A 27,637-nucleotide genomic window follows, 5' to 3' on the forward strand; every position below is an offset into this window, starting at 1 on the left:
TTATTTATACATTCGTTCTTGCAAACAATAAGCATTATTCGAAATATGTAATCGTCCAGAGCTGGTCGATTGAATTCTAAGAGCATTGTCATACCAGGAAGGATAATGGGTGTGTTCCCGCGAATGTTCCGTCTTCTTTGATTTCCTGGGTTGTTTCAGACAGGCTACTAATACTATCACACCAATGACTATGGCGAGAACTATAGCTGTAGACCCGACTCCAATAGATACAATAATAGCAAAAGCTTCTTTGGTTATCTGCAATAAAAACGAACAAGTTATTTAAGATTATTTGAAAATAAATAGAAAGACTTTCCTCGCAGTTTTGGTTGTATTATCTTTCCCGGTTGGTAGGTTAAGTGTTTATTAAACAGTAAATTGTGGTTTGACTGCATTTTCGGGCTAACCTTCATTGATGTATATGACGAAATAAAATATGGTAAAGAGATGGAAAAGTTTCCTTTTGAGAGTGTTGAAAACGTTATCTTGACTTTGTATAGGACTACTTGATAAGAAATTTGAAACGGAGTAATGGATTTTAGAATTAGGACTTTCCGTCATCGAAATGTCTACTGTACATAATATAAAGGTAATATCATATGAAATCAAAATGATTTTCAAATATGAATGTGTATGATTCCCATACTCTAATGAATTCTGAAGGTTTGTTTTTAAAGATAATTTAAATATTCATATCTATCTATGCCATGGAATATCTAACAATTTAAAATATATAACATATAATGTATACTAGGATATTGTTCTTTCCTTTTTGGATCGCTGCGTGTTTCACCAGTTGATGGCCCTCATGAACTTTTTTGTGTTGACGGGCCGTAGGGATTGTAATTATAATAAATAGAATGATTCTGACGAATGTCTATGTTCACCCACAATATATATTTTATTTATATATGAAAACGATGTAGCTTATAATGATGTCTATATGTATTTTAATTCTAAATCATTATGTGCAGCGTGAGAGTATGTGGCGATTAAATTAAAAAAGTGTGTTAAATGCAAAGACCAGATTGTTAAAAGTCATCCTTGACACACCAGGAGTTACAATATTACTTTCCCTATATACTTCCCTGGAACATGTCATAGCAAAGGTTTAATGTGCGACACCTTGTCGACAAGAATAAAAGACTAGTTTGATCATTTGATGTACATCGAAGGAATTTCAAAATCGCATAACAGTATATTGCAATGGCTTTGAAATTAGGGGTCGCTCCTTTGTATTCTTCTTCTTTTTGTTTTTGTTTTTTTTTGTTTTGTTTTGTTTTTTTTTTGTCTGTTTTCTACGTTAATCTTGGCAATAAATATTGCATCGTAATTTGCAACGCTTTCATATTTTGCATGTGTGTTTCGTGTGCCAAGTTCGTTCCGGTGGTACCAAATGTTTGCGCTTCGTGACCATGACTGTGACCTTCTCAATAGTTTAGAGTGCACATATTGACCAATGTGCAGTTTCACTTATTATCTCAGTTTACGAGCACACGTTGTGTTTAAGTGGGAGTTCAGATCATATTGAAGACATAGGTGTATCACAAAGTGTGCATGCAATTGGCTCTTGCCTTACACAGTACGGTTATAATGTTTCACTTCATGATTGTGTTGCAACCGGGGACATAGTGTTTCATTAACACATCTTGTTCCTCCTGATACCAGTCAATCTATTTCGCTTGTGCAGTTAATTTTTCCGTGACGTGTTTCAGGTATGCAGATAGCGAAAGTGATCGTAACACTTTGAGTATCGAGGATGATTGACAGCGAAGGTAAGGAAATTTAACTTTAGTGATTTTGATTAGAATGAATAAGATAATTAAATAACAAGGAGTTATCAAAGAGATTAAAAGATTAAAAGCATGGTTGGTAGAGTGATAATTTTGGGAGATGGAGAGCAGTGTTGGCCATTTTAAACGAGCGTAAGGCATGTGTATGCCGTTTGCTTGGAAAAGAGTGATAATAATGATAGAGAGAGGAGAGGGAGAAATAAACACTCTATGAAGAAGTATAGCTGTGCTGAGAGGTTCGTATGGACTGTACAATGAATGGTTCCATTGGAATGGCAAATAAATTCATTAATGGTTTTACAAAACCGACACAGACAGGTCTGCGTTCCAGAATCTAGTATCGACGTCTTATCAAAATAACTGTATACTCGCAGAAAGAAAATACCAACAAAAAATTAATATCCTATTAGAACCTAACTGCAGTTTAAGATGTAATACTTTATGTTAATTCTAAGGTACCACGGCGGACTGTTGGTCTTCCTACTTACTTTATTCCAGAGTATAAATTGACCCACAGACAGACCCTTTGGGGGTATCCCTCAGCTAAATGATGACCACCTAAACCTGTGAATACCAAACATTAAATTGACCCACAGACAGACCCTTTGGACTACCCCTCAGCTAAATGATGACCACCTAAACCTGTGAATACCAAACATTAAACTGACCCACAAGCAGACCCATTGGGGTACCCCTCAGCTAGATAATAACCACCTAAACAAGTAAATTCTAGTGTATGGAAGTCGGTCTGTCGTCTTTAAAGATTATCTATTATGATAACCCATTCAGGATACATTTGATCAACAGAATTGACCTCTGACCCTATATAGAAGTTCGGTAATTATATTTATGGCTAACTTTTCAAAATCCTTATTGAAGTCAGAGTGAACAAGGTGTGTTTTCTTGCCTGATTGTGAAATTTTTTCGGTATTTTCATTATGCACCGAGTCTCACAACGTTTTTACTCTCATGCTGGGAGAGGTACAAATAATTGATATTTACGAATTTGATCTTATGATGTGCTCCATCGCCTTGCCAAAACACATTATAAAGAACATGCATGTTTTCCACCTTTTTTTTTTCTTTTTCACAAAGGGGAGCGAAATGTACTATTGACAGGTAGTTGGTACATACCATTCTAGTATAATGATGTGAACAACAGTATACTGAGGATAAGAGCTGACTCTGAAGTTGTTTTTTGACGATGACAGATCCAAAGAAGACAATATCTGATATAGGATGACACTTACTGATTTAGTCCTACCTATCTCGATCTGAAAAATTCTGTACTAGTTGCTTACAGAGCTGCCTACTCAAAGTCTTTGATTTGGGGGTAAAATAGAACTGATTACTCATGTTGATAATATAAATTTTATCGATGTAATGTACACCCTATTTCTTTTGGTGGCACAGAAAACTTTTCTTGTGGACAATAACTAAATAACGTTAGATCTGGTATTATCCTCGTTGACCTTATCATCTGTGTCTGCGTTGTGTTCTAACCAAAAAAGCTTAAATGTTCTTGGATTTTTATATGATTGTACGAATATGGATACAATATTGGGAACATGAATCAGAAATATCAATACAGAACAAATAAAGCGTATTGGCGATTTGAAAAAAATCAAGAAAAATACCGGTCACCTACATTGTGGTCTGTAACTACTGGTAATTCTGTGTTGACTGCTGGGATTTCAGTTGTCTTTTCTGTAAGTTTTGTAGCAACGTCTTGATTTTTTGTTGCTATTTCTGTACTTTCCGTAGTTACCTCTGTACTTTCCGTAGTTAACTCTGTATTTTCCGTAGTTAACTCTGTATTTTCCGTAGTTACCTCTGTACTTTCCGTTGTTACCAATGTATTTTCGGTAGTTACCTCTTTACTTTCCGTAGTTAACTCTGGGATTTCTGTTGTTGTAATCTCCGGAGTTGCTGTAGTAGTCTCTGGGATCTTTGTTATTCCAGGAATTACAACCTCATTTATCACAACTTGATCGTCTGATTCAACCACGTTCTCGGATGTTTCACATCCGCTTCCGACTGATGGTTTAGCAGTCACTGAGAAGTTGCCCTGACAACAATCGCCCCTGTAGTACAGAGTATTATATATTTCTGATACTAAAGATGTATATCTGCACAAACCAGTCAAATTGAAATATTTAATACCACAGTTAAGAGAAAATATATGTTGACAATCACGGGATTTTGTCCACAATTGTCCACAGTTTTTGAATGTATTATAAAAGAACATATAAGATGAACACACATTTTATATGTACAATAACGAATGGTGCAAGACAGGTCAGTGATCTGATAAGGAAAGTAAAATTTAACTAATGTTTGTATTGTAAAAAAAACAGTTCCTGATATAATGGTTGCCCGGATAGTGAAGCGGTGCTCATTGCGAAATACAAGATGCCTAGAGAAACTATGATGGTTCTGTAACTATACAGTTTTCACACTAAACCGAGTGTTAATTGAAATATTATCGTTAATTCAATATAAAGTGATATGATAAAATATACATCTGTTATTCATATTCAGACGAATAATTAAGTACATACCTGAGTTGTAAACGTTTCGCATTCACTGGGTCAATGGTCATTGAAACGTTTTGAACGCTGATGTAAGTCGCTACCTCAAAGGAAAAGATAGCTGTTGCCGACCAAGTGGACATCGAACACTTATTTTTCGTGTTTGCCAATCTGCATTTCCGAGAAACGATTGAGGAACATACAGGACCCGCAAACTGCTCGAAAATAAACAAGAATAAGTCATAATAACACATTTTATATATGAATTTAGGCATTTAAAAACAAGGCAAAAATAAAGGTGGCTGTTTGTGTGGGTGAATCTTTACGAGAATGACAACAATATTAACAGGGGGGGTGAAACTAGCTAGTTACAATTTAATATATCACATTGAATATTGATATTTACGTTACACCTTCTTACATCTATACATAAACAAACTTTATGTGAATATTAATGTTCAATGTATCTATCACGTATGACATCGTTATGGTGAAATAAGTTCGGGGTGGGGCGGGGGGCGCATAGGTTTACACTACCGCTTTTCACCAAGCCGACTGAGATATGAGTCCCAGATCAGACGCGAATGTTATATTTTTAACTGCCAGATAAGCCTGCTTTTCTCCACGCTCAGTCAATCAAGGCAAGTAATGGTAATCAATATAAGATTTTAGCTTGTTTCGCATTAGTTATTAAATAAAAAGAACGCCCTGATTTGATGCTTAATAAAACAAGTTTACAGTTTAATAATGCAGAGTTTATTGAAGTATACTCACCATCACTGTAGACGTGCTCGATTGAAGGATATCTGTAGATCCTGACAGCTTGACACTTACTGTGTAAGTTCTGCAGATAAAAACATAATCTAGATATTAGTATAGCTTAATATTTCTAACCTAGAGTCCCTGCGTAAAATGTGTGTCTTCAAAACATGAAGGAGTTATTTTCTGAAATGCATGTTATATCTTAAACATTATAATTTCAAATGATTTAAGTTTATGTCACATTAAAAAATTGCAGTTTTCCTCTTTTTCCGTCCTAGCGTTGATCAGTTCTACCCTGTGTCTATGAAAAATTGTCAGCGTTCTAGCGGCTTCATTTCTAGTCATACTTCACACACTTAAAAAGCGTCAGAAGATCTTGGATAAGGTCGAGTGTTAGGTTTGTGATGTTAGTGTCTAGCCCACCTTTGCTATTTTTTAAATCTATGCATCGTAACAGTTTGATGAAGTGTAGGTTCCGGTAGTGGGATGTTTTGCTACAGAAGTCGCACAGTTACATCTAGTCTTACACAAAACATATCCCAGCCTCCAGAAAGCATACTCACTAAACACATTCGCTCCCCTAACATACAACAGGATGCCGTCATTCAGTGACCAAAGGTGTTGATAAGATGTTGAACAATACAAAATGAAACTTGTCCATAGATGCAGCATTGCACTAATAAACGTTTCAATTACATTTAATAACGATCATAAGCAAAGGATTTAATACCTTTTTATCTGTAACACAATACACTGATCAACAGAATGTTGAAGAATGGAAAATACATGTATTCCCTCACTACAAATACGCGAATAATATTTAATTTTTAACACATTTCTTTTTTGTGCTGAAACAAACATGAATATCTGAAATGAACCAAGTTAAAAGCTTAAACGCCAACGTAAATCGGGTCTTATATTAAAGGCATTAAAACATATGGTAAGTACCCAATATACTTCGCTAAAACAACTGAGGTAAATTGTTTTTTGTATTACAAACGTTACAAACTATATGTAGATAAAGTGGTAAACTTTTATTTAAACCATACAGTAATGCTTACACAAATTCCAATTCGAGGGGACTTTGTATCTGAAAATTTCCTGTTGTTGAATTCTCAGGAGGCAATATCTGTTGTTGAGATATTGGACCTATAAGCCTTCCTTTGTCATCAGTGATGCTAACGGTGTAGGTCTGAGTGGAACTCCCCAAGTTACTTAATGTATATGTAATATTGTGTGGTATCCCGGTGTCAAGGTTAACTGTGAAAAAAGAAATATAATTACAATGATAGGATATAATATAATAATTAATAATTATTATTATGATAACATGAAACGACTTTATGTATAGTTTCAACAGATTCATGAAATTAAATTTAATTGACAATATTGCAATTGACAACGAAAACAGACAAATACTTTCTGTATAAATTGCCCAAAGTGAAATAAACAACGAAAAAAGGAAAAAGCAAATTACCTGGGTCAATTCACTTGACTAGTACAACATGATATTCTGACACTTTTGAAATTGATGTTTAGCACAAATCAGGATAACACAGGAAAAATAGAGAAGAAAAATACCTGGGCTAATTTACTAGAACTACAAAATAATTATATACTTTTGAAATTGATATTAGGTACCAATTGAGGATAAAGCAAGGTCATGAAGATGTACTTAAATGTAACTTATCATACAACAACTCATACACATTTACACACATACATATGTACCCACGAATACTGCACAAATATAATTCTTAAAATTATGTTAAATATACACACTATTGCATTGACAGGGGTTGACACTAACATTTTGAAGGCAGTAGCCCGAACGGCTACCAATTACTTGATTGCAGTAGCCCTTCCAAATGTCTGGTAGCCCTGCTGCACTAGCACAGTTAGTAAAGAAATTACAAAGCACGAGACTAAAACAATGTTTACATCAATTTTATGATATGCTGTCTTAGTCTGTATGGCTATCGGCTGACAACAAATTTATTAGTGCATTTCGTCATTCTCAAAACGTAGCCACGAGAATGATTTCAGCCAACTGCTTTGGAACTTGCGTTCGCGTCTATTGTGCTCATATTCTTCCTGTGCAACCTTCTTGTCTGTTGTTTTCAGCTTTTTTTGAGGAGGGATTGGCTGATCCAGCCACTTCAATAACATCGACATGTTGATTTAAATCACGATCGATATCACGCTTGAATTTTTCAAGTACCTTTCGTACTGTATTTCAAACGCACAAAAGACGGAATCTTTATAACGCTTGATTAATAGAGAGTGACAATACACAGCAAACGTTCAAGTGATTGTGCAACCGGAAATGAAAACTTGACCAATATTGTCTTGTTTATGACAATTGAACTACGTAAAACGGAAAGAATTTCACAAAATATTGAAGTAGCCCGACAGACTACTGATTTTGAAACTATTGGTAGCCCTTCAAAATATTCAGTAGCCACGGGCTACCGTTAGTGTCGATCCCTGATTGACATAGTTGGATCCGAATTCCATGTGTTTTTATCGCAAATGTCATTGCCTCCATCGGCTGTTTAATTTTACAATTAACAGTTGAATGTTTTTGTACAAAAAATATTTAATAATATAGAATATCAATATATGTCGTGTACTAAGGTGTTTATTGATATTAATTAAGAAAGTGATTCAAAGTGATTTTGCTAAGTCAAATAACATAGAAAGCGACATGATTCTCAAATAAAACTTGTTAGTATAAATACTAATGACTTTTCATTATCATTGGACACGTGCTTTGTGTTGTGATCTGCTCAAATTGGACAATAACCAAACCGATGATTTCAAACATAGCGTAAATATACATCTAAAAGAGGACATTTTATTGTTGTACCTTGAACAAATGTATTCATTTTACTTCGGAGGCTGCAAGGACTGTTAACATTTTTAAAATCTCCAATTCCCTTCTTGATTTGATCACCAATCCGATATAAGAGGAAATAATTTGAAAAAGAGGGTTGTTCTTGAGTGACGCAGAATAATACACTGATGTAGTATATAGAGAAACATTCATTGTAAGGAATTATCTGTCTCGTTTGTAATTCGTTCACCTGATGGTAAAGGTACAAATAAATCCACACCACTATAATTCAATTATGTTGGTAAAACGATGTAAAGATGTAATATCGAGAAGATAAATCATCCATTACGTTTACATATCAAGACACCATCAATAATTTCAACCTTTGGAAAACTAGATTAATTGAAAAAAATACGTTGGACATCAGGGTAAACCTACTACCAGAACTTCCAATGATATGTTAGCCGGTTCCTTCTCACCTAGTATTGGGGTCACAAATAAATCCACACCAACAGGCGTAGTAAGTTTTCTTGACATTCTCTTGAACTTAAAACCATTTTGATCGATACCGCTTAACTGTACATAGAAGCTCTAAAACAGAAAAAAAATATTTAAAAAACTTTTAAAAGCAATTAATTGATACTCTTTCGTTCGCAACCAAATTAAAAATTCAGTTATTCAAGAAAACTGTGCATATTGGTAATGTATGAACGCATTAAAATGATTTTCACGATTAAGGTATCAACTGGGTGCATTCATAAAAATCGTGTATTTTAAAGAATTCAGTCTCGTACATATTACTTGAAAATTTAGATGTTTTGAATTCTAGACTTACACAGAATTTTAATTTGAAATAAGTTCAAAATTTTCTGGAGATATTCCGATCATGTTAAGAAATCACAAGATGCTTATTTATAAATATTGTACTTATCTGATATTTACACTTTTGCAATTCTATGCTTCTACTACTCAACGCAAAATAAAATATTTACTGTATATAATGTGTAGAAATTCAAAATGCATCGAGCTGAATTTATTTGCAAATTTGTATGGGATTATATTGATACATGCGGACATCGTACTTCCTATTTCGCTGCCAAAATAATCATGTGATATATGTGTTTCATTTACGCGGTTTAATTATGAATTTCGATGGATTTGATTTGTTCAAAGTGACCATAAAAATAAAATTGTTACGGTGACAATACTTTGACGTCATTTGAACCGGTTCTTAATAGGTACATCAAATTCAGAAATTAGCAACTCCTTCAGTATATCATCTTTAGACAAATAATTCCCGTTAAAATATAAACATATAACAATAAATTAAACAATTATTACCAAACAGTTTCAACATTCTAGCACAATATAAATTCAAACTGATACTAAATATGAAGGAGAGAAATTGTGGCATCACTGAATATTGATTCAAAAGCGAAAAGTAAATTCAACAGATCGTTGAAGCAGGGACCACCTTGAAATGGAAATTGCAAAACACAGAAACCAAAATCCTCATGCCTGACGGAAAGTGTTTTGAAGGTTTTGAAGTAGGAGGTAAATGGAAACTGAAGACGGATCTGGTGTATTTTGGTGTCCAGATATGGTAGACATAACTTTAGGTTGTGATAAGTATACGGTATATATTGCTATTTAACAAGACATATATTTTAATGTGACATTGAATGTCTAGGTTTTGCTAGTTTTTAACGGCTACACTAGTACTGAAAGAGTTTCCAAGATGCATATCTGAAACCAATCTTGCAAGTATCAATAATGTTTTCCAATCCCCCAAAACCCCTCCTATATGTTTTTTTTAAACTTTTCTTTAAATTTTCAAAAATCGTGATAGAAAATTTAGTAACGAAATAAAGTCACACCTCGTTATCTCGAAATAGACGCGACCATAGGGATAATGCGACTCGTCCAAGAAATAGAGTTGAGAGAGTTTGAATGTTTGCTATGCAATTTGAACGAGAACGACGAATTACTTCCATGAAAATGAAAATCGTAAATAAACACGTCAATAAAATTTTAGAAATATCGCTTGTTTAATTCTTTAAAATGCAACAGGCGCGGCCATCTTAGTTATATGAGCAACTAAATACCAATCTAAATAAAGTCATATTTTTCCGGAATACTACTTTCCGAAAACCTCGAAAAACAACTGTAGTGATCAAATACCAAAAAAAAAACTATTGCAAACAGTGTGATAACGCCATTTCAAATGCCAGTCATATATAAAGAAAAACGAAATTTTCAAACAGGAATTAGCGAGATTACACTTTAAGTAATAAGCTTTTTTTTCATTCTACTTTGTAAACAACATGTTTTGATAATCAAATGGTTCAAGTTGACATTTAATGCAGGTTTAGAAATTATTGACTATTTCCCTTCTTACCTTATTAGGAATAACGATTTGCATATATCCAGTAATTTTCGTAAAACTGAATATTATATCCACAGGTTGACTGAACAAATCAGTCCCTTGTTCATCTAACAGATGCAGATGAAAGCCTGACGACGATGAGTTAAGGCTGTAGACGAGGACTTCCAGAGTGTAATTCTTACCTGTGGCAATTGGTCGACAACATTGAATTTTATATTTTAAGGAATTGACGATTTTATAAATAACAGCATATCACATATGATAATATGGATGTTTTGAGATAAATGTACTGCTATAAAGAATATATATTATTTTGAAATATTTTCATGCCGAAACCAGATGTCGTTACGACCCTTGCTATATGTTCATGTCGCCCTTAATTAATTAATACTGCATTTATTTTATTTAATTATCAAGACTACTTTATATATTTCAAGCAGTATGTATGTAAGATCGTAACAACGATTTGACGTACCAATGATAGGGTTACGGTCCACTACATAAGATATTCCAAATTCAACTTCTTTGAGTTGACTGTCGATATCCAAATAAGTGGATGCTGTCACATTCACGTTCCAGTCATTGCTTGTTAATCGGGTCAGGTTCCAAATTCCAGGAGGGGGTCTCTGCAAAAAATGTACAGGAAATAATCATGAATATATGCAAAAATATGTTCAGTAAAAAAACTGAAATTCGATAATCACTTGTTTTGTCGTCAAAATAATGAAACAAATATCACATACAAAGAACGTACAGTACAGGGAATTTGAAATCGTAACTTCAAAATTTACCAGGTTGAATCATCAATGTTTTACAGGAAAGATTTACTTGCAAAATGTGTAACATGTGTGTAGCATATGATTGAATATAGTACCTTCATTTTGAAACAATAGAGGCAAATTAAGAAATTAAAATTGTTTTTTCAAAGATCACAATCTTCATAAGAAGGTGCACTAGCCAAGGAATGTAATAAATTTTGCAATTTGCAAGCGCAAACGGGACAAAAGAAATAATACCTCCTAGCTGACCCGATTTGAGCATCCAGGATATTGTAAATACCGCAATTTAGATTACGTGGAGTGGATCAAGGTCTATCGATAATGGTCATTGTCGAAGACATCATACATGTTCTTGAATTAAAGCAGTGTAACCGCGAATTCCACATACAATAGAGTTTCGCAGTGTTATTCCATAAAGTCAGATACTTTATAGCGCATAAGGTATTATTGATATCATAATCAGCCGGATTTCCAGTAAGAGCAATTTGTCACATAATAAAGACAGATTTACATAATAACCCGGGAATTAAAAAAACACTGCTCCTTAATATCATTGTGGTTTGAATGTAGATTCCATTCAAGTGTTTAATTTAGTGACACACTCCCAAGAAAAGGGTTTCGCCGGCACAAGTTTGTGTAGTGATTTTAATGCTCCTCTCACATACAGGAACTCTTAAATGGTTTTGATGAAGTCCCTAGCAAGAGTGTGTAATAAACACGTCACAAACTGAGCATCGGTGCTATTCATTTCGACATCACAGAAAAAGCGGCATTTTTTTGTTTTTTGTTTTTTGTTATTCCAATAAATACTCATCTCCAAAGGATGACCGCACACTTCTAGAATAAACCTTTAGAAAACATGACAATCGATTTTTTTCGAGATGTAAACTCCCACAAACAGTATAAGCTTAAGTTTAGTTACAAATTTGTAATGTATTCCATTGTTCACGATAAAGCTGCATATGTGCTTGTTATCCGGAAGTTCTAACATTACAATTACAAATGACACATCACAACATACGTGTCAGCCGATTCAGACTACACACGTCCATTGTAAACAACGTGACGTTACTGGAATGTAAACATGGCAATTATGTATATTTCTATGAATACGTTAATTGTCCGAAGACTTGTCTATTTTTCATGCTATATAAATTATTATCTATAACGCGAGAGTCAAAACAGATGCATTTTAAGCAGATTTTGTGAGCATCGTATTATCTAAATGAAAAGACGGGAGAAATAATTTACATTCAAGTATAGCCATGCCTAACTCGACTCCTGAGCTACCAGATGTTGATTGATTGATTGGGAAATTCTACGTTCGTTATAATACTCGTGTTAGGTAATATTCTTGTGCGAATGGGAGGTAGATTTGGTAGATGGTATGTTTTGTGGTTCTGATTTAGTTTAACTTCTTCAAATTTGAAACGTGCCATTACTTACATGGATTGACAAGGATTTACATGACGATGACGTCGACGAAACAGAAGACGATTATAGTTTTGTACCTTTCTGAACCACCTGATATTACTATTCTATACTTTTCCATGGGACTCTGTGTAAGACTTTCTATTATCTATATACTTCTATGGTTTCATCAATTGGATGGTATGGTTATTTCTTATGATGTTTTGTGTAAATGTACCGAGTAATGTCCCTGTAATGTTTACAAAGGAGTTACAATTCACTTGTAGTAGGCTTAATCGTTTTATATCTCACTAATGTCAAAATGAAGTCGAAACTTTAAATCCTAGTTTTATAAGATTAACATTGAAACCAGTGTGTTTATGTTACATATCTTAACATACATTCCAACAGAAATAACAGAAATTCTAGTGGGAAGCGACTGTCGAAATGAACTATACAGAAATGAAGGTGTTAACCTTTATTTTTTAATTTTGACTAAAAAAGCTCCGTTATCAGGTCTATGTTCCTATATCAATATACATCAATTGTATGACGTGATATCTCATCTCATCGATGAAATAAACAAGCATCTTTTTAGAATACCATTTATAAGTTAGTTGTCCAATTCACAACGTAGTAAACCAGTGTTATATAAGGTAGATATCGCTAGATGTGCTTCATTGACGCCGTGTAGTAACGATTGCTTCTGATTTTCATATGAACTATATCTCCTTATATATACTTTTAAATGCTTAAAAACCACCACACGTCGTGGAAAATTAAATATTGTATTAGAATATTAAGTTATCCTGATTGACGGGGCTGATTAAAAGCAGTCATTGTAGCCGGGATGTTGTTGTTGCACATGGAGTCTGCGCGTTGTATTGAACACTCAGTCTCACCTGAATTGACATTGTAATTTTATGACTGGAATAGTATCGTTTAGCACGTGCTGTAGGGAATGATTGCTCTGTTCCTACAATGAAAAAGAAACGTGTTAGTGTCAGCAAACACGAATGATATTCGAAAATTACATACCGAAAAACCGATACGAATATGAAAATATTTCTATCATAATTGCTTGGTGGTGACTCTACTTACAAAGGTTAGCAAATGGAGAGGATCTTCAAAGATAAACCAGTCCCTGATGAATTGTCGCAAACAGGAACTTTGTATACAACACATACGATATGTGATCTTGTAAACTACATGGATATACTATGCTACATATATGGAAATTCTAGATAACATTAATAGATAGATCATCATGATTTCCAAACCTTTTCGTGGTAGGTTGTTAAAGGAAAAAATATTTGTGAAGAAATGGGGTTAATCGTGGTTTATTTTCAAATATATATATATATATATGTGGGGGGGATGGGTGTGGGTGTGTGAATATGTGTGTGTGTACGTTCGTGTTTTTGTGGTGTTCTTTTGTGTGTGTGTGTGTGTGTGTGTGTGTGTGTGTGTGTGTGTGTGTGTGTGTGAGTGTGTGTACGTTCGTGTTTTTGTGGTGTTTTTGTGTGTGTGTGTACGTGCGTGTTTGTGTGTGTGTGTGTGTGTGTGTGTGTGTGTGTGAATGTGTGTGAACGTGCGTGTTTTTGTGGGGTTATGTGTGTTTGTGTGTGAGCAATAGTACAGCCATGAAAGTCGAAAACTACATCATTGTACAAATGTTTCACTAGAAAAGAAACAGTATCTGTCATCGATGTGCTTATCTGTCTACCTGGAGTGAAGAGAAAATTATTGCCATCAAAAATACAAAGTTGTTTTAAAGGATGTCGTGACAATTTTGTATGGTTGAATTCAAGAAAACAGTCCCTTCACAACTTAAGTAATAGATAACAATATTATTACCATTTGGAAGATACAACGATGCCTGGTATTCGCTGAACGGTCCTTCTATGGTTACGACGAGGACGGCTGCCTCACTATCAACAGTGATATTCATTGTGTCACTGTCCGTGGATGCTTGGACAAAGTAATCAATGATCGCTTTTGATGAGGGAAAATCTTTCTAAAAAAATAAGAATTAGGTATTACATTACATTTGTATGCTTTGTCAGGAACGATTCCTTACACTTATTTCTCACGTCTTATTCATCATTAAGCAAATATGCATTGTGGTGATAAGCAGTAAGATAGAGTTTGAATATAATGAGACAAATCGGAATATTGACAAATCTTAATGTCACATGATGAACAGCTTATCAATAGATAGTTTAATATCAACAAACACGGAGAATGTCGAGAAACAAATAAAATATCTCACTTCCTATTGTAAACAAATAATAGTCAAAGTCACACAAGTGAATAACTCCTTTCAATAATGGATTTTGAACCAGACACAGGATCGAACAATGATTATAAAAACTGCTTTAAACAGCTGTTTTAGTCTTATGGGAATCGTTAGTAATATTACGTGTCCTTTTATAGACTTGGGAGGGGACTGAGAAATATCAAAATAGGTCAAAAGATTTCCAAAACCAAGGAACGGAGCACCAAAATAATATTATAAATGTTATCTGTTCAATTATTTTTGTTGCTGTCTACATTAAACATTTTCATGGACACTTCCAAATGAAAAACAAATATCTAAAAGATGGAAAAACAAAAATAAAGAAATCATGAAAATCACAGCATGGCAAAAGAAATCATAATCCAAACTCAAATTTAATAAAACTATGACAAAATATAAGCAAAAGAAAGATTATCATGGAAAAAGTAGAAGGAGAATCAAACTAGGTGCTATAGCATTATTTTAAATCGTTTTTGTCATTTTTTGTCTGTTTTCTTTATTATTATCTCTTATAATGTGCATGTATTCTCAATAACAAATAACTTAGTTATTGACCTTTACAATAGTAGTAGCCATCTGCGTCTTTCTTAAAATATCGTATTGCCCTTAACGTGGAGAGCCCGTTTATGGATGGAAAAAGCTACAGGTCAGTCATTACAAATATTTCTATATACTTACCTAATGTTAATGTTTGCCTACCTCGAGAACATGATCCAGAGTAGCAGTAACTTCGCTATGATCCACATGATAAACTTGACCTCCAGTACTCTGGGCAAGTTGTTCGAAGATGTTCGAAGTATCTCTTTTCTGGCGGACGTGTTTTTCTGGGAAAAACATGTCTGTATTGATCAACAATCAAATATACATCTTACTGTAGCACTACAGATTAATGTCAATGTTGAATACGATCTATGTGAACGAGAATTGTATAATAAAGAAATAAATCGTGGTTTCGTTATCAGTTTACAAATACATACTAAATCTGACTAATTTATATACTTTTTTATGCCAATACACTGGAAGGGGTTATAGACCTTGAATACTCTTAACTACCATAATAATTTGTAAATTGATGTTTCCAAAATCATAAAGCAGGTTTTTATCCATATATGTTGTGTTCAAAAATGCCGGAAATGATTTAAAGTCAATAAGAAGTCATCCCAGCTTGAACAAATGTGAACCAGGGAAGGCAGTATAAGACCAAAACGTGATATATTGGGCAAAGCATGATGTATTATGCCTCTCCATGGCATGCACTCCACTACACTATTTCCTGTGAGATATACAATGTTTTTTTCTTACAAAGCAACTCCTGTCCTTACGCCTCAGTTGGCGATAACTACACACATCATCGTTACAAAACAATACATGCAGTGGCGAGGACGCTAAAGTTCGTGACCAAAAAGCAGATAAACTATATTGATGAAAAAAAGCTAATCCTTTTAGAAATTAGATTGGTTATTTGTCAATAATTATGTGCTGTTTGACATGTTTTGCCTTATTCAGGTCGTAGAGGATGTAAATTCTGCACGGAATTTAAACCGTTTATTTTTGTTTGGTTATTTGGTTGATTTGTGCGGGTAATTCATTTGGTTGGTTTTAATGACCAACTCGTAGTAGACATTTTAATATTTACAATATATTGATGTATATTTACCTCTACGACGCCGTGTTACACCAGAACAATTCCCTGTGAGTATGAATTGCAGGGTGATATGCTTGGCATTCGCCTCTTCTGTTACCATGTCTGCCATATCAGTATCTTTGGTATCAGCATCAGTGGCAACATAGATAAGGGAATATGGATCCGAGGCATTGATAGCTACAAAGTAAAGGTATTGATGACTTTATATCCTATAGGGTTACACCAAATATATGTTCACATATTGACGTCATAAAATTGGATTGAACCTGAAATGGTAATCATTTCTATCTCTATGTATTGTATTGATATCTTACTTGTTATACTGCGAGCGGGATCCATGTGAATTAGTGTGGAGTTTCCGCCGATATTAAAATTATTTTAAAATATTTCAAATATTACACTACCGGTTAATATCCCAGATAAGGTGTATTCTGGACAATCGCCTCCCCCACCAACTGTCAGTCGTTCTATCTTATGTATCATCTCATGGCCATCATTTGTAACGAAAATGGTGGTAAGGTTAGCTGTAAAATTCAACATAAGTGCTAATTCATTTATTTATTTTTGGTTTGTATTGGACGCCACGAAACATACATAACCTACAAAAAATAATTCACATATATGTGTTATTCCTTCTTCGCACTAATGAACTGCATTATCCAAACATTGAAAATACAATCGAAAGTTTATAAGAAAGCAAAAATCAGTCTCAGTATTACCATGTGTTGTCTTGAAAAGTATATATTTTAAAGTGACACAGCATCATCTGAACTTTTAGTTTTCTTAACGTCAAAACAATCGATCTAATGAGTTACTCCACCAAATTGATGACGTGATGTTGCTAAATCGTACAATCTATTTTTAGACAACAATTTGATAAATGTTTCGGAATGACAAAGCAGATTAAGATGAGTTTCCGTATCACATAAGGCATACATAACCGAGAATCAGGGGAGGTAAAGGAAACTAGCATAACGAGTTTAGTAAAACGAATGACAACGAGAATAATATTGTTTTTATACTTGCCAAAAAAAAAAAATTATTACAATGTCAAAAGATGTATAATGTTAACGAATTAGGACGTCAAAATAATAGCATATCGAACGTCAATTACTACGTACAGACAAAAGTTCCTTATTTGAGAAATTGAATAAAGACATGAATACAAATAAAAAATATATTACATCAAATGACTTGAGATATGTTATCTTAAAAAGCAGCAGAAATAATCATATCCAAGTAAAGCTATATTTTTCATTACAAACACAGTTATTATTTAGGTACGTTTTTAAACAATTACATACCGGGGTCGCTGAATGTAGACAAAACGTATTTGTGTGGTGCATTCGGAGTTCCAATGACTGCGGACAGGCGGTCGATGAGTGTGTTTTTCAGAGAATTTATGTCATTAGCCATTGACCCAGTTACGTCAATCACAAAGCCCATAGATAACTCTTGTAGTGGTTTCTTCAGTTTAAAAACGTCTGTTATCGTAGTCCTGTTAATTCCAGATAGTAAACCCGTCGCTATCGAAATAGAATTGTAGCAGTGAGTCATATATGTATATATAATAAACAACGCCTACCATTGTTTTAAATCCTACAAAAAACGTTAGCCATGTATCTATTGTTAAACAAATGAACACACAATTCAGGACGATAATATAAATAAAATGAAAGCAAGATAACCAATATAATTTAGAGCAGAAACACCTTGCAATGAACATTAAGTGTATCGACACAGTATAACTTATTTATCAGTAAACTCTGGAATTTAATATAGCTATTAAGAAGAGGAAACTGAAACGAGAACAAAAATATTTGGATAACAGATTGGAAGGTTTGAAATATATAAAGGAAACCATGATCCAATAGTTAACAATATAGAAATTATAGTTACATAATTCAAAAGGTCAAGAATTCTTTGTCATCACATGACGCAAGATTTTAACTCAAGTTAGGAATTATGTCATTCCCTATCTAACTGACTTACTACATAATATTGCCAGAGAATAAATCGATTATTAAAAAAGTATTTAAATTGATTATTATAATAGATAGCAATGGAACCTATTTGTGTGTTTGAGAAACAATTGGGATACCGTTACGATTGTTTGTTTGATGGCTGTAATTATCGCGGTTTTACCGAGCGTTAAAAATAGATATACATTTTACAGAGAGCATCTAGGTATTTAATTTTCAAACTATATTTTTGCTTAATTTTATGCCCATCCACGGAAAACAGGACGAATCCTCGAAGCAGATCTATTTTCTTACGACAAATTACAAAAACTCACAAGTGGGCGGGCTTACTGAGACGGCGACTGTTATCTTACCATTTGTTTGGGTTTGATATTTACAATACCAATAACTAAAATATACTCAGTTTTTATTACCTTTTTATAAATTTTAGTAATTGAAATAATAATCATAGCCAAATTTTGGGTATTGTGGGTTAATCAAAGATGGTACAAAAAGTTAACAATGCCGTTTAATTACAATTTAGATCAGAAACAGTAGATCCAAACAAGGAATTTAATTACACCATACAGCTTCTTCGGCTTCCAGGACTCGTCCATTATACTTAGGGCCAATTTTTTTAAAACCTAGAAGGCGGACGAGGCAAAACTCAATTGATCGAAAGAAATTGCATAATCTAGATAAGGAGGTGCCTTAGCCGCCTAATTCAATATTTGTTGTATGTATGCGATAGCTTAAAAAGAATGTTGATGGGAAGATAACATGCTAATTATTTTCTATTCCTTACCATTTAATTTTGGACGCCTATGATATCAAATAATATCATTATGTTAAGGCGGTCATATGCAAAATCAAATTTGAAAACACATGCAAGTTCATCACACCACTCTTTTTAATATACAGCCGATGCGGGGCCATGATTAGCATTTTCTAATTTCTGTTGTATCTGAGCTACACATTGTAAGCTATCGTTCGATAGAATAAGTACAAAGAAGTAAATTATTACATTGACAACAATAGAATCTATCTGTTCAAGAATAAAACCGCAATGTCATAGATTGCACCAATATTGGTCAAGATTGACCTTTCGCATTGGCCTAGGATTAAGTGTTGAAAAGTTTGTTTCTGTGATGTGTTTTATGTGAATGATGGTTTAGTAACTGGACATAACAACGCAACAAGTTTTTGATTGGGACAGGGTTATTTACATATCAACACTCCTAAAGGGATATATTACAAGAGCATACTTGCGTCTATGAAGAATGCTGCCGTCGCTTGAACGGCAGTTTGTCCGGATATGTTGTGTAGATGAGCATGTGGGGACCAGTTCCAATCTGGTGTTTCTTTGTTTATCCCTCCTGTTGCTGGAGTGTTCCTGCCGAAGTCATTCACACCACCATGACTGCATTTACCCTCAGTAGCACGCGGGTCACCTGTGTATGAAACGTATGATTCTACATTTCATAGTCACAAATTGAAATTAGTCATTAACCAATTCAAGGAAATTAATCACATTATTCATAGCACGAGGGAGAAATCGGTCAATTATGAACAGAATCAACTTTTTTCGCTTCACGAGGAGACGTTTTGTGAATGTTTTTGTTGAATCACCAACCGAAAGAAGCTCCAGTTTTGTTCCTTATAGAATACATTAACGTCTACACAGAGAAAAATTCATCGAAATCTGACATCAATATTTCGGCCATTCAGAATCACGTAAATGGCTGCCCCTTGTCAACTATAAGCCGCGACCGTTTAACCAAGTGGCGGTCGAGTTTCGTCATCTTTTAAATATGTTCTTCAATTTATTAAAGAGGAAGTGACGACACCCTCAAAGTAATATTAATTACTTTTAATAATGATACTAATTTAATATAACTCTTTTCCAAAAAGGAAAAAAAAATCAGCACAAAGTATTAGAGTTACCGATCGCAAACGAATGCATCAAGATAAATGGACACCCTTTTGGAAAAAAAACCACGGAAAGTTGTACTGAAGGACTTCTAAGCACAATTTTTGTACTGCATTGATCATTTCGATGTGACTCATTTACAATTGGCCATAGTTTTCTCCATCTTTCGCGGAACGCGGAAGTCCGAGATACTATAAACTATGGAAAAACCTACCCAATCACAACGTTTGTTTGCTTGCTTATCAGGTGTTTACGTCGTCGAAACAGCTTACGTCACATGAATACAGCTTATCACGTATGACAATTTTAACGTTACCAGGATGTGGCATATTTGGAAAATATACATGGTCTGTATATAGCATTTGAAGGTTCTTATTTATCAAAGATTTCAGCAACAGCTCATGCTATCTTGAGACGGCATTTCTTTTAAACATTTCAAACATTACTAAGGATGTAACAAACGTAAATTTAAAGTCTATTTGTTTTGGATTAAACAACTTACAACAGCGTAGGTATAATGAAGACGGATTCGAAAGGAGCTTTATGAATCAGAAAATAAATTAGGCCCAGGAATTAATGTGTTAATGTAGTACCAAGGAATGCTGTACTACATAAAACGTGTACGAAATACATCGAAACCATGAATGGAATTAAAGGACTGTTCTCAATTCAAGCAAAATCGTGGCTTTTATGAATTTTGAATTATTTTTAATGGAAAATACAGCATGAACTCAACCTTTGGGAAGGCTTAAAGTTGTCTTCCTTCTTAAGATATTTTTTTTCCTTTTGATCGCTTTTTTATCTAATGTGCTTATCATCCTATCTTTCTATACATTATTTTTCTTTCAATTAATCTTACTTTCTACAAATCTGTTAAGTTCTAGTAATCGAAAAAGATGATGGAATCTCCATGAAGCATTTAAAAGAGAGGAAATTCTAAAGATGTGTATGGATTAAAGCATTGAAGATTTACAAGTGTCATATTAATTAAACGCTATGAATATGCCGTTGATTTTTTCAGATGTATTTAGTATCAAAGATTGACTGATACATTTCTTTTATAACATTCCTGTACATTTATAGCAGCCAGCGAGATTGACCCATGAAGGTACATTATCTCACACTGACCGTACAAAGGCCGTATACTTTGAATCTCCGTTACATAAAATTACTTCTGAAGTTACTAGATTGACTAAGTATAATTGTTCAAAAGTTAGCTATTCATCAATGACTCCATTTGAATAGGTTCTTAAATATCGGTAGATGACGCACTGAAGTTTCAATTTCAATTTCAACCAATTTTATTGACGAAAACATATGTCAGTGGGATTGGACATCAGTCGTAGCCTGTCTTTGTCCTCTCCTTATAGCGACAACAGGTGGTACAGAAAAAAGGAAAGTAGGCGGCGTATAACATATATACATTGACATGATTTAGTTAAGGGGAGGTAACTCCTTCGTGTTTATAGATTAAAACAATTAGAAACACATATATAGTAACCCTTTGACAAGGGATATTTCATTTAATCGATTTACTAAGACCATTACATTATTCTGTTTAAATATATTGTACCTGGTAAACTGATATTCATATCTGATAAACTATCAAGTATAAATATGTGGTGATAATATAATCATCCCCAACAGATACAGTTCATGACGGTTAGATATATTGATAAGCGTGCTTTACCACCATAACAATATCAGTAGTGACTTTGATTAGACTCACCTAATGGTTTTGGGAAGGAAGACTGGCTATACAGATATCCACTTGTCAGACGATTCTTAACCAGCAGATTGTTGTTACATGAGCTTAAATGGTAAAATACAGCAAAAAGTGATATTTGATGAATTGGATTTATATTTAGAATAGTGAAAGGTTTCATTAAAGCCACATAGTTTAAAACAAGTCATCGTATACGACGTTAAACAACGACGTTTTTTATGCCGCTGTATTAAATGACGTTTACTGAACACTTTTCACATGCGCAATTAATCACTTGTATAGTAATGAATACAATAAGAAATGTAGAAATCATTCAAGTTTATATTCAGATCCAAAATATTACAACATTTACAACCGGCTGTGTGCAATACAGGGACAATTGGATTTCTAATGTGGTATGTATGCTCGGTTATTATTCAAGTACAAAACGCACTGTTTTAATTTTACCAATAATTCGGAGTATTTATTTTTTACGAAATTGCAAAAACACCGACTAAAAGTAAAATAAAATAACATGAAATTTGATAGTAAAATGTACCGTTTTTTAATCGTGTTTTAGAATTTGTATAATAAACAAGAAACAATCTACCGCACCTTCTATCACACATATACAAACTTACTGTTATTTGTTATTTATATTACATATATTTTTTTTAAAAGATGAATAATGTGTTGAGTGTAATGTATTATTAAACATCATCATACCGCTACTTCGTCCTTCTAAGACATGTCAGTGATGCTAAGGACCCAGAACGTGAGAAAATAGTAATATCACATGATATGTATATTGGCTTTTTACTACAACCGAGTTTTGTAAAGTTAAAATGAGATGTTGTTGACCAAACGAAATTGAAGAAAATGACACTCTTAATCTTTTCCACAGATATCAATCTATAACGATTTTCAAACAGCGTTATGCTGTTGCTTGACATGAAGACTCAACCAAACATCTTACTTTGGGATGCTATCGTCGCAGTTTCGGCAAGTTGCAGTTCCTGTCGTGGCCACGTTCTGATGAATGGATGCTAGGGTCCCTAACAGCTCAGAAGATAAGGGAAAATCATATATATATATATAATATAGTTATTTTAGCATTATAATCTTTGTCATATTCATTTTTATTTAACAGATAATACCATACCTACATAGTAATTACCGCGCTGAGCATGTTTAGAGCAATATTGAATTTGAATTGAAGTAAGCTTATGTTGCACATCACTGAATATAGTTAATCTGACACCATTTTTTATATTACGTTTGATATTCAGATCATCTATCCTTTAAAACAATTCTAATTGATACTTATAGGCTCATGTTGAAAAAAATGGATAATTGACGGAACAGCTAGAATTTTCCAAAAAGGCGGTATGTGGCTGATGTCATGGGAAACGGACACAATACATCTAGTAAACAATGTATCTCTACATATAAAAACAAAAATACTGTGTTTATCTATCATTTATATGTGAATATTTTATAAATATATTTCCGATGTTTATTCTCTATTTGGTCAACAAAACCTTTGTTTACACTTCGATTAGTGTCATGTCTGGCGTGTAGGAAGCTATACCTACAAACTCACCAAATGTCAGAAAGGACTCTCCACCATTTACCATCATCTCTATCCAATTTGTGTTGCTGTAGAAAGACTGGATGATCATCAAACACTTCCCTACTTTATTTATTAGAAGTTTCGTCGATGTCTCGTCTAATGTTCCCTTTGATAAGATGGAAGCTATCTCTAACCGTGTGGACTGGACAAGACTGTCGGCTGTGGCAAAGTTAGAAAGTCAGAAACATCATTAAAAACCAGAAATAACCCGAATGTCAATACAATTCTAATCAAAACTGAACATTCATGACCAAGTACAAAATAGTCAGTCCCACAGCAACACAATGACAGATTTACATCAGAATGATTTTATATTGTAATATCGAAACTGCAACAAGAATTTATATAAAAATATTATTTTCAGTAAGACAAAACAAAGAAAAGAGTAAGATAAAAGAAGATATATTTTTACTTTAACTTAAGCATAAGGGTTTATTTTAAAGACATAACCATGTAACCAGTCCACTATGTAAAATTATTACTATATGAACAGTAAACAGAAACTAATTTGCATTATCATCTATATATTTCACACGTTTCACAAACCTTCAATTATCCGTTCAGAATTGACTGTGTAATCCGGGTTCCAATGGTAACTTTTGTAAACATTCATTACAGCTAAAGCAAACTCTTGACCTCTTTGTTGGTAGTCCTGGTAACTCTTTGTATCTAGAATATGGGTACATATACTTCAGATACATATTGTATGAAGCAATTAAGAAATCAAATTAAAGAAATTAACTCTCGTTGGCACAGATGGAAGCGCATAAGGGTTTTTACTGATGTGTTTATTAATAGATAGTTTAAAATCGGTAAAATAAAGTTTAAAGTAGTAGCGATAACGTTTCCATTACCACTGCGCCATCCTCCTGCTCCATACTTAAAACACACTTCAATCGATTTTGAAATAGATTATTCAGGAACCAATTCAATTACATGTACGTTATTGGTGACACACACACACACCCACCAATCCCCCCACACACATACACCAACCTCCCAAACACATACACATTACACACACACCCTCACACACACATACACCCACCAACCCCACACACAAACACAGACATACACAAACACACACAGACATACCCACACACAGACAGACAGACACACCCACACACAGACAGACACACATACCCACACACATAGACACACGCCCACACACACATACACAAACTCTCTCTCACACACACAGACACACGCACACACACACACACACACACACACACATACACACATACTCCGAGCTACAAAGATAGCAAAAAAGTCACACAAGTGAATATCATCTTAAAATATATATCTAGTTAGATACCGTAGATCCAGGCAAGGTATTAAACTGTATCATGCAGCAGACTCGTCAGTGATGCTAAGGGCTTAAAGTTTGAAGCCTAGTAGGACTGGGAAAATCCAATGATTTAAAGAAAAATTAAAATCTTGATGGAGAATAACACAAGCCCAATGACTCAATAAAATTCATAGTTCTATATATCAGATTCTTTTAGAACGATGCTCAGCACATGTGTGTATTCTGCACCGTACCACTATTGAATGAATTTAAAGAGACATGCAGGCTGCAGTTAATTAGAGCCTTAACATGGATATATAGAAGATAAGAAATTATAATAAGAATCAATCCATCTATAATTCAATAGCTTGTGTATATTCTGTTCAGTGTAACTTCTAATAAGAATGAAGACATGACGATATGCAGGGCTAATGATACACAGCCATTCAGGAAAGTCATTAACGTGACTACCAAGGTGACAGTAAATCCTGTTATAGCTTGCAACTATAGTCCTGTCAACACACCAACCCTCCTATATACAGAAAAGCGTTTAATCTTGTTGAATGAGTAGTCTAAGTATTTATCGCACCTCAGACAAAGACACTTCACGTAATACCCCGTTCTAGTCTTTCTATCCCGCCCGATCTGTCTAGTACCCTTACGTGCGTTTTCGCGGAATTTTCTATGCTTCCGTGTCTACATTGCTTTATATCTTCTGTTTTGAGTATTTTTCAATGTTGGTAATATTCCTGATGTTGTAGATAAAATAACATATTCAATTTAAAATGTGTTTTATTTTAGTAGTGCGGCCCACATTGTTTACGCAGCACTGTCTAAAAGTTGTTTAAAAGTGAAGAGTCTGTGTTGGTAGATTGAGGCTCCCACGGGATACGCCAATGAATTATTGAATAGTTTTCAAAGTAGTAGGTGCGAGAAAAATATATTACCTATGACTGAGCGAGATCGGAGTATATCTCAGTCGCGGGCTAACGCCTCGGTTGGGTTAGGTTGTTACGGGATCTTAGCCCTCAAATGAGAAACCTCGATCTCGCTCAGTTACAAATTTTATTAATCTCGTCCACCTGTTGGCCACGACACCGTTGGTTCAAAGAAGATATGCCAACATTTGTTTAAGAAGCGTCGCTAATCCCACGGTAGCAAAACACACTAATCCCACGGTAGCAAAACACTCGAAGAACTGATAACGTTACTGATAAAGGACTATCTGATAGCATGCTCAGACTGTTGAAAATCCGGTCACGTCACATACTATTATGTAGATATGTTAAGTTGTAATATCACATATTATTTCAATATTCAATTGGCAAATACTGACTTAAGTAAAAATTGAACAATAGGCGAAAGGTATGATATAGCCATCGAAAATAGAAAAGTGCAATCCCAGTTATTTCTTTAAAGTATTTTCAAAGATTATATATTTGTAATCTTACTTTGTACAACTCCGCATCTAGATTTCAACATTTCTTGCGATACATTTGTATTTTCCTTACTTCGCCACCTTCGGGCCTTAGTATAACTGAAGTGTTCTAGAAGGACCAAACATGTTTATCAATTATTTGGCTCTATTGTATCGAATTCTTAATCTAAAATGTGTTATTCACTTGTATCTTACATTTCATATGCTTTAAATACAACCTTTAAGTCAAAGTCTTTGTTAAATAAACATGTATCGTTTTTTCATAAAATGTTCAGGACTGTATTATATACCTGTCGAAATCCGTAGTTTCCCCGAAATATCACGTTGAGATAGGGGATCAAAGGCCTGATAATTTCATTTGTTTCCATCCACAGCAAGAACAACCGTGCGCTTATATCTGGCGCAACAAAGATGGTTACTTTAAGTAGAACCATCTTGGTTCGAAATAGTTGTACAATACCCATTTTCAGTACAATTTTAACAGATTAGAAATGAACAAAAAAAAATGTGAAGACTTTTATAACAACAAAGTCTCACAATCTTATACAAAATTGATTCAACTAGTTAAATAAAAACTTGCATCCTGAAGTTCTTGATTACTTATCCATAAATTTAATCAAAGATGACGTGGGGATTGATGTTTGGTCCCCGGTCAATGAAAACGTCGTCCATAGAAAAGGAACATACTGCGAAATTTACTTACAGATGTACAGACACTACCACGCCACATGAACCAAGTTAGTGTTACTACAAATATACTGGAAAGGTAATTAGGGAAATTAACGTACTTGCACATCTTTCAAATAAATAACCAATATTTACCATGAAAGAATGACTTACCCGATCCGAAATATTTCTTGATAATTTCATAATGATTCGTTTTCGTAGTGTCCACTAAGCCACTAGACAGGAAATCTGCAGCGGCCTTGTCCATACCCTCAAGTGTGATACTCTCATGAGTATACATAGATGGGTCGTCTCCTTGACCAATGGTTGGTTTAAAAGCTTCCGTTCCTACCGCAAAAATTGACCATAACAAAATCATCTCCATTGTTTCAACTTCCGCTATCTATTCTGATTTAATGTCGTACCGTACTTGTTACATAAACAATACACATTTCCAGTTTACATCACTTTTCCGGAAGTGAATCGATGCATTGTCAACTGAATACAACAACAATGTGTACACGCAACCTAAAGTGAACTTATATATATGTATCGAGGTGACCCATTGGTAG

General features: G+C 34.1%; 1 protein-coding gene across 1 annotated transcript; it reads right to left on the bottom strand.

Moving 5' to 3' along the window:
* LOC132558888 (von Willebrand factor A domain-containing protein 7-like) lies at positions 1-27,450 on the bottom strand. The gene is made up of 20 exons (XM_060223506.1): positions 27,240-27,450; positions 24,217-24,339; positions 23,641-23,829; positions 23,014-23,092; positions 22,062-22,144; positions 19,668-19,853; positions 17,746-17,967; positions 16,846-16,965; positions 16,454-16,618; positions 15,496-15,635; positions 14,355-14,514; positions 13,400-13,473; positions 10,784-10,934; positions 10,321-10,490; positions 8,402-8,513; positions 6,148-6,346; positions 5,099-5,168; positions 4,355-4,539; positions 3,442-3,877; positions 1-258 (listed from the first exon to the last, which is right to left on the bottom strand). Exons 1-20 carry the CDS (start codon positions 27,448-27,450, stop codon positions 1-3), a joined length of 3,333 nt encoding a protein of 1,110 aa, XP_060079489.1.
* Between the last annotated feature and the right edge of the window lie 187 nt (positions 27,451-27,637).

Source organism: Ylistrum balloti, unplaced genomic scaffold (assembly GCF_031769215.1).
Source record: "Ylistrum balloti isolate Yb309-2 unplaced genomic scaffold, AGI_CSIRO_Ybal_v1 Utg370838, whole genome shotgun sequence".
Classification (NCBI taxonomy): domain Eukaryota; kingdom Metazoa; phylum Mollusca; class Bivalvia; order Pectinida; family Pectinidae; genus Ylistrum; species Ylistrum balloti.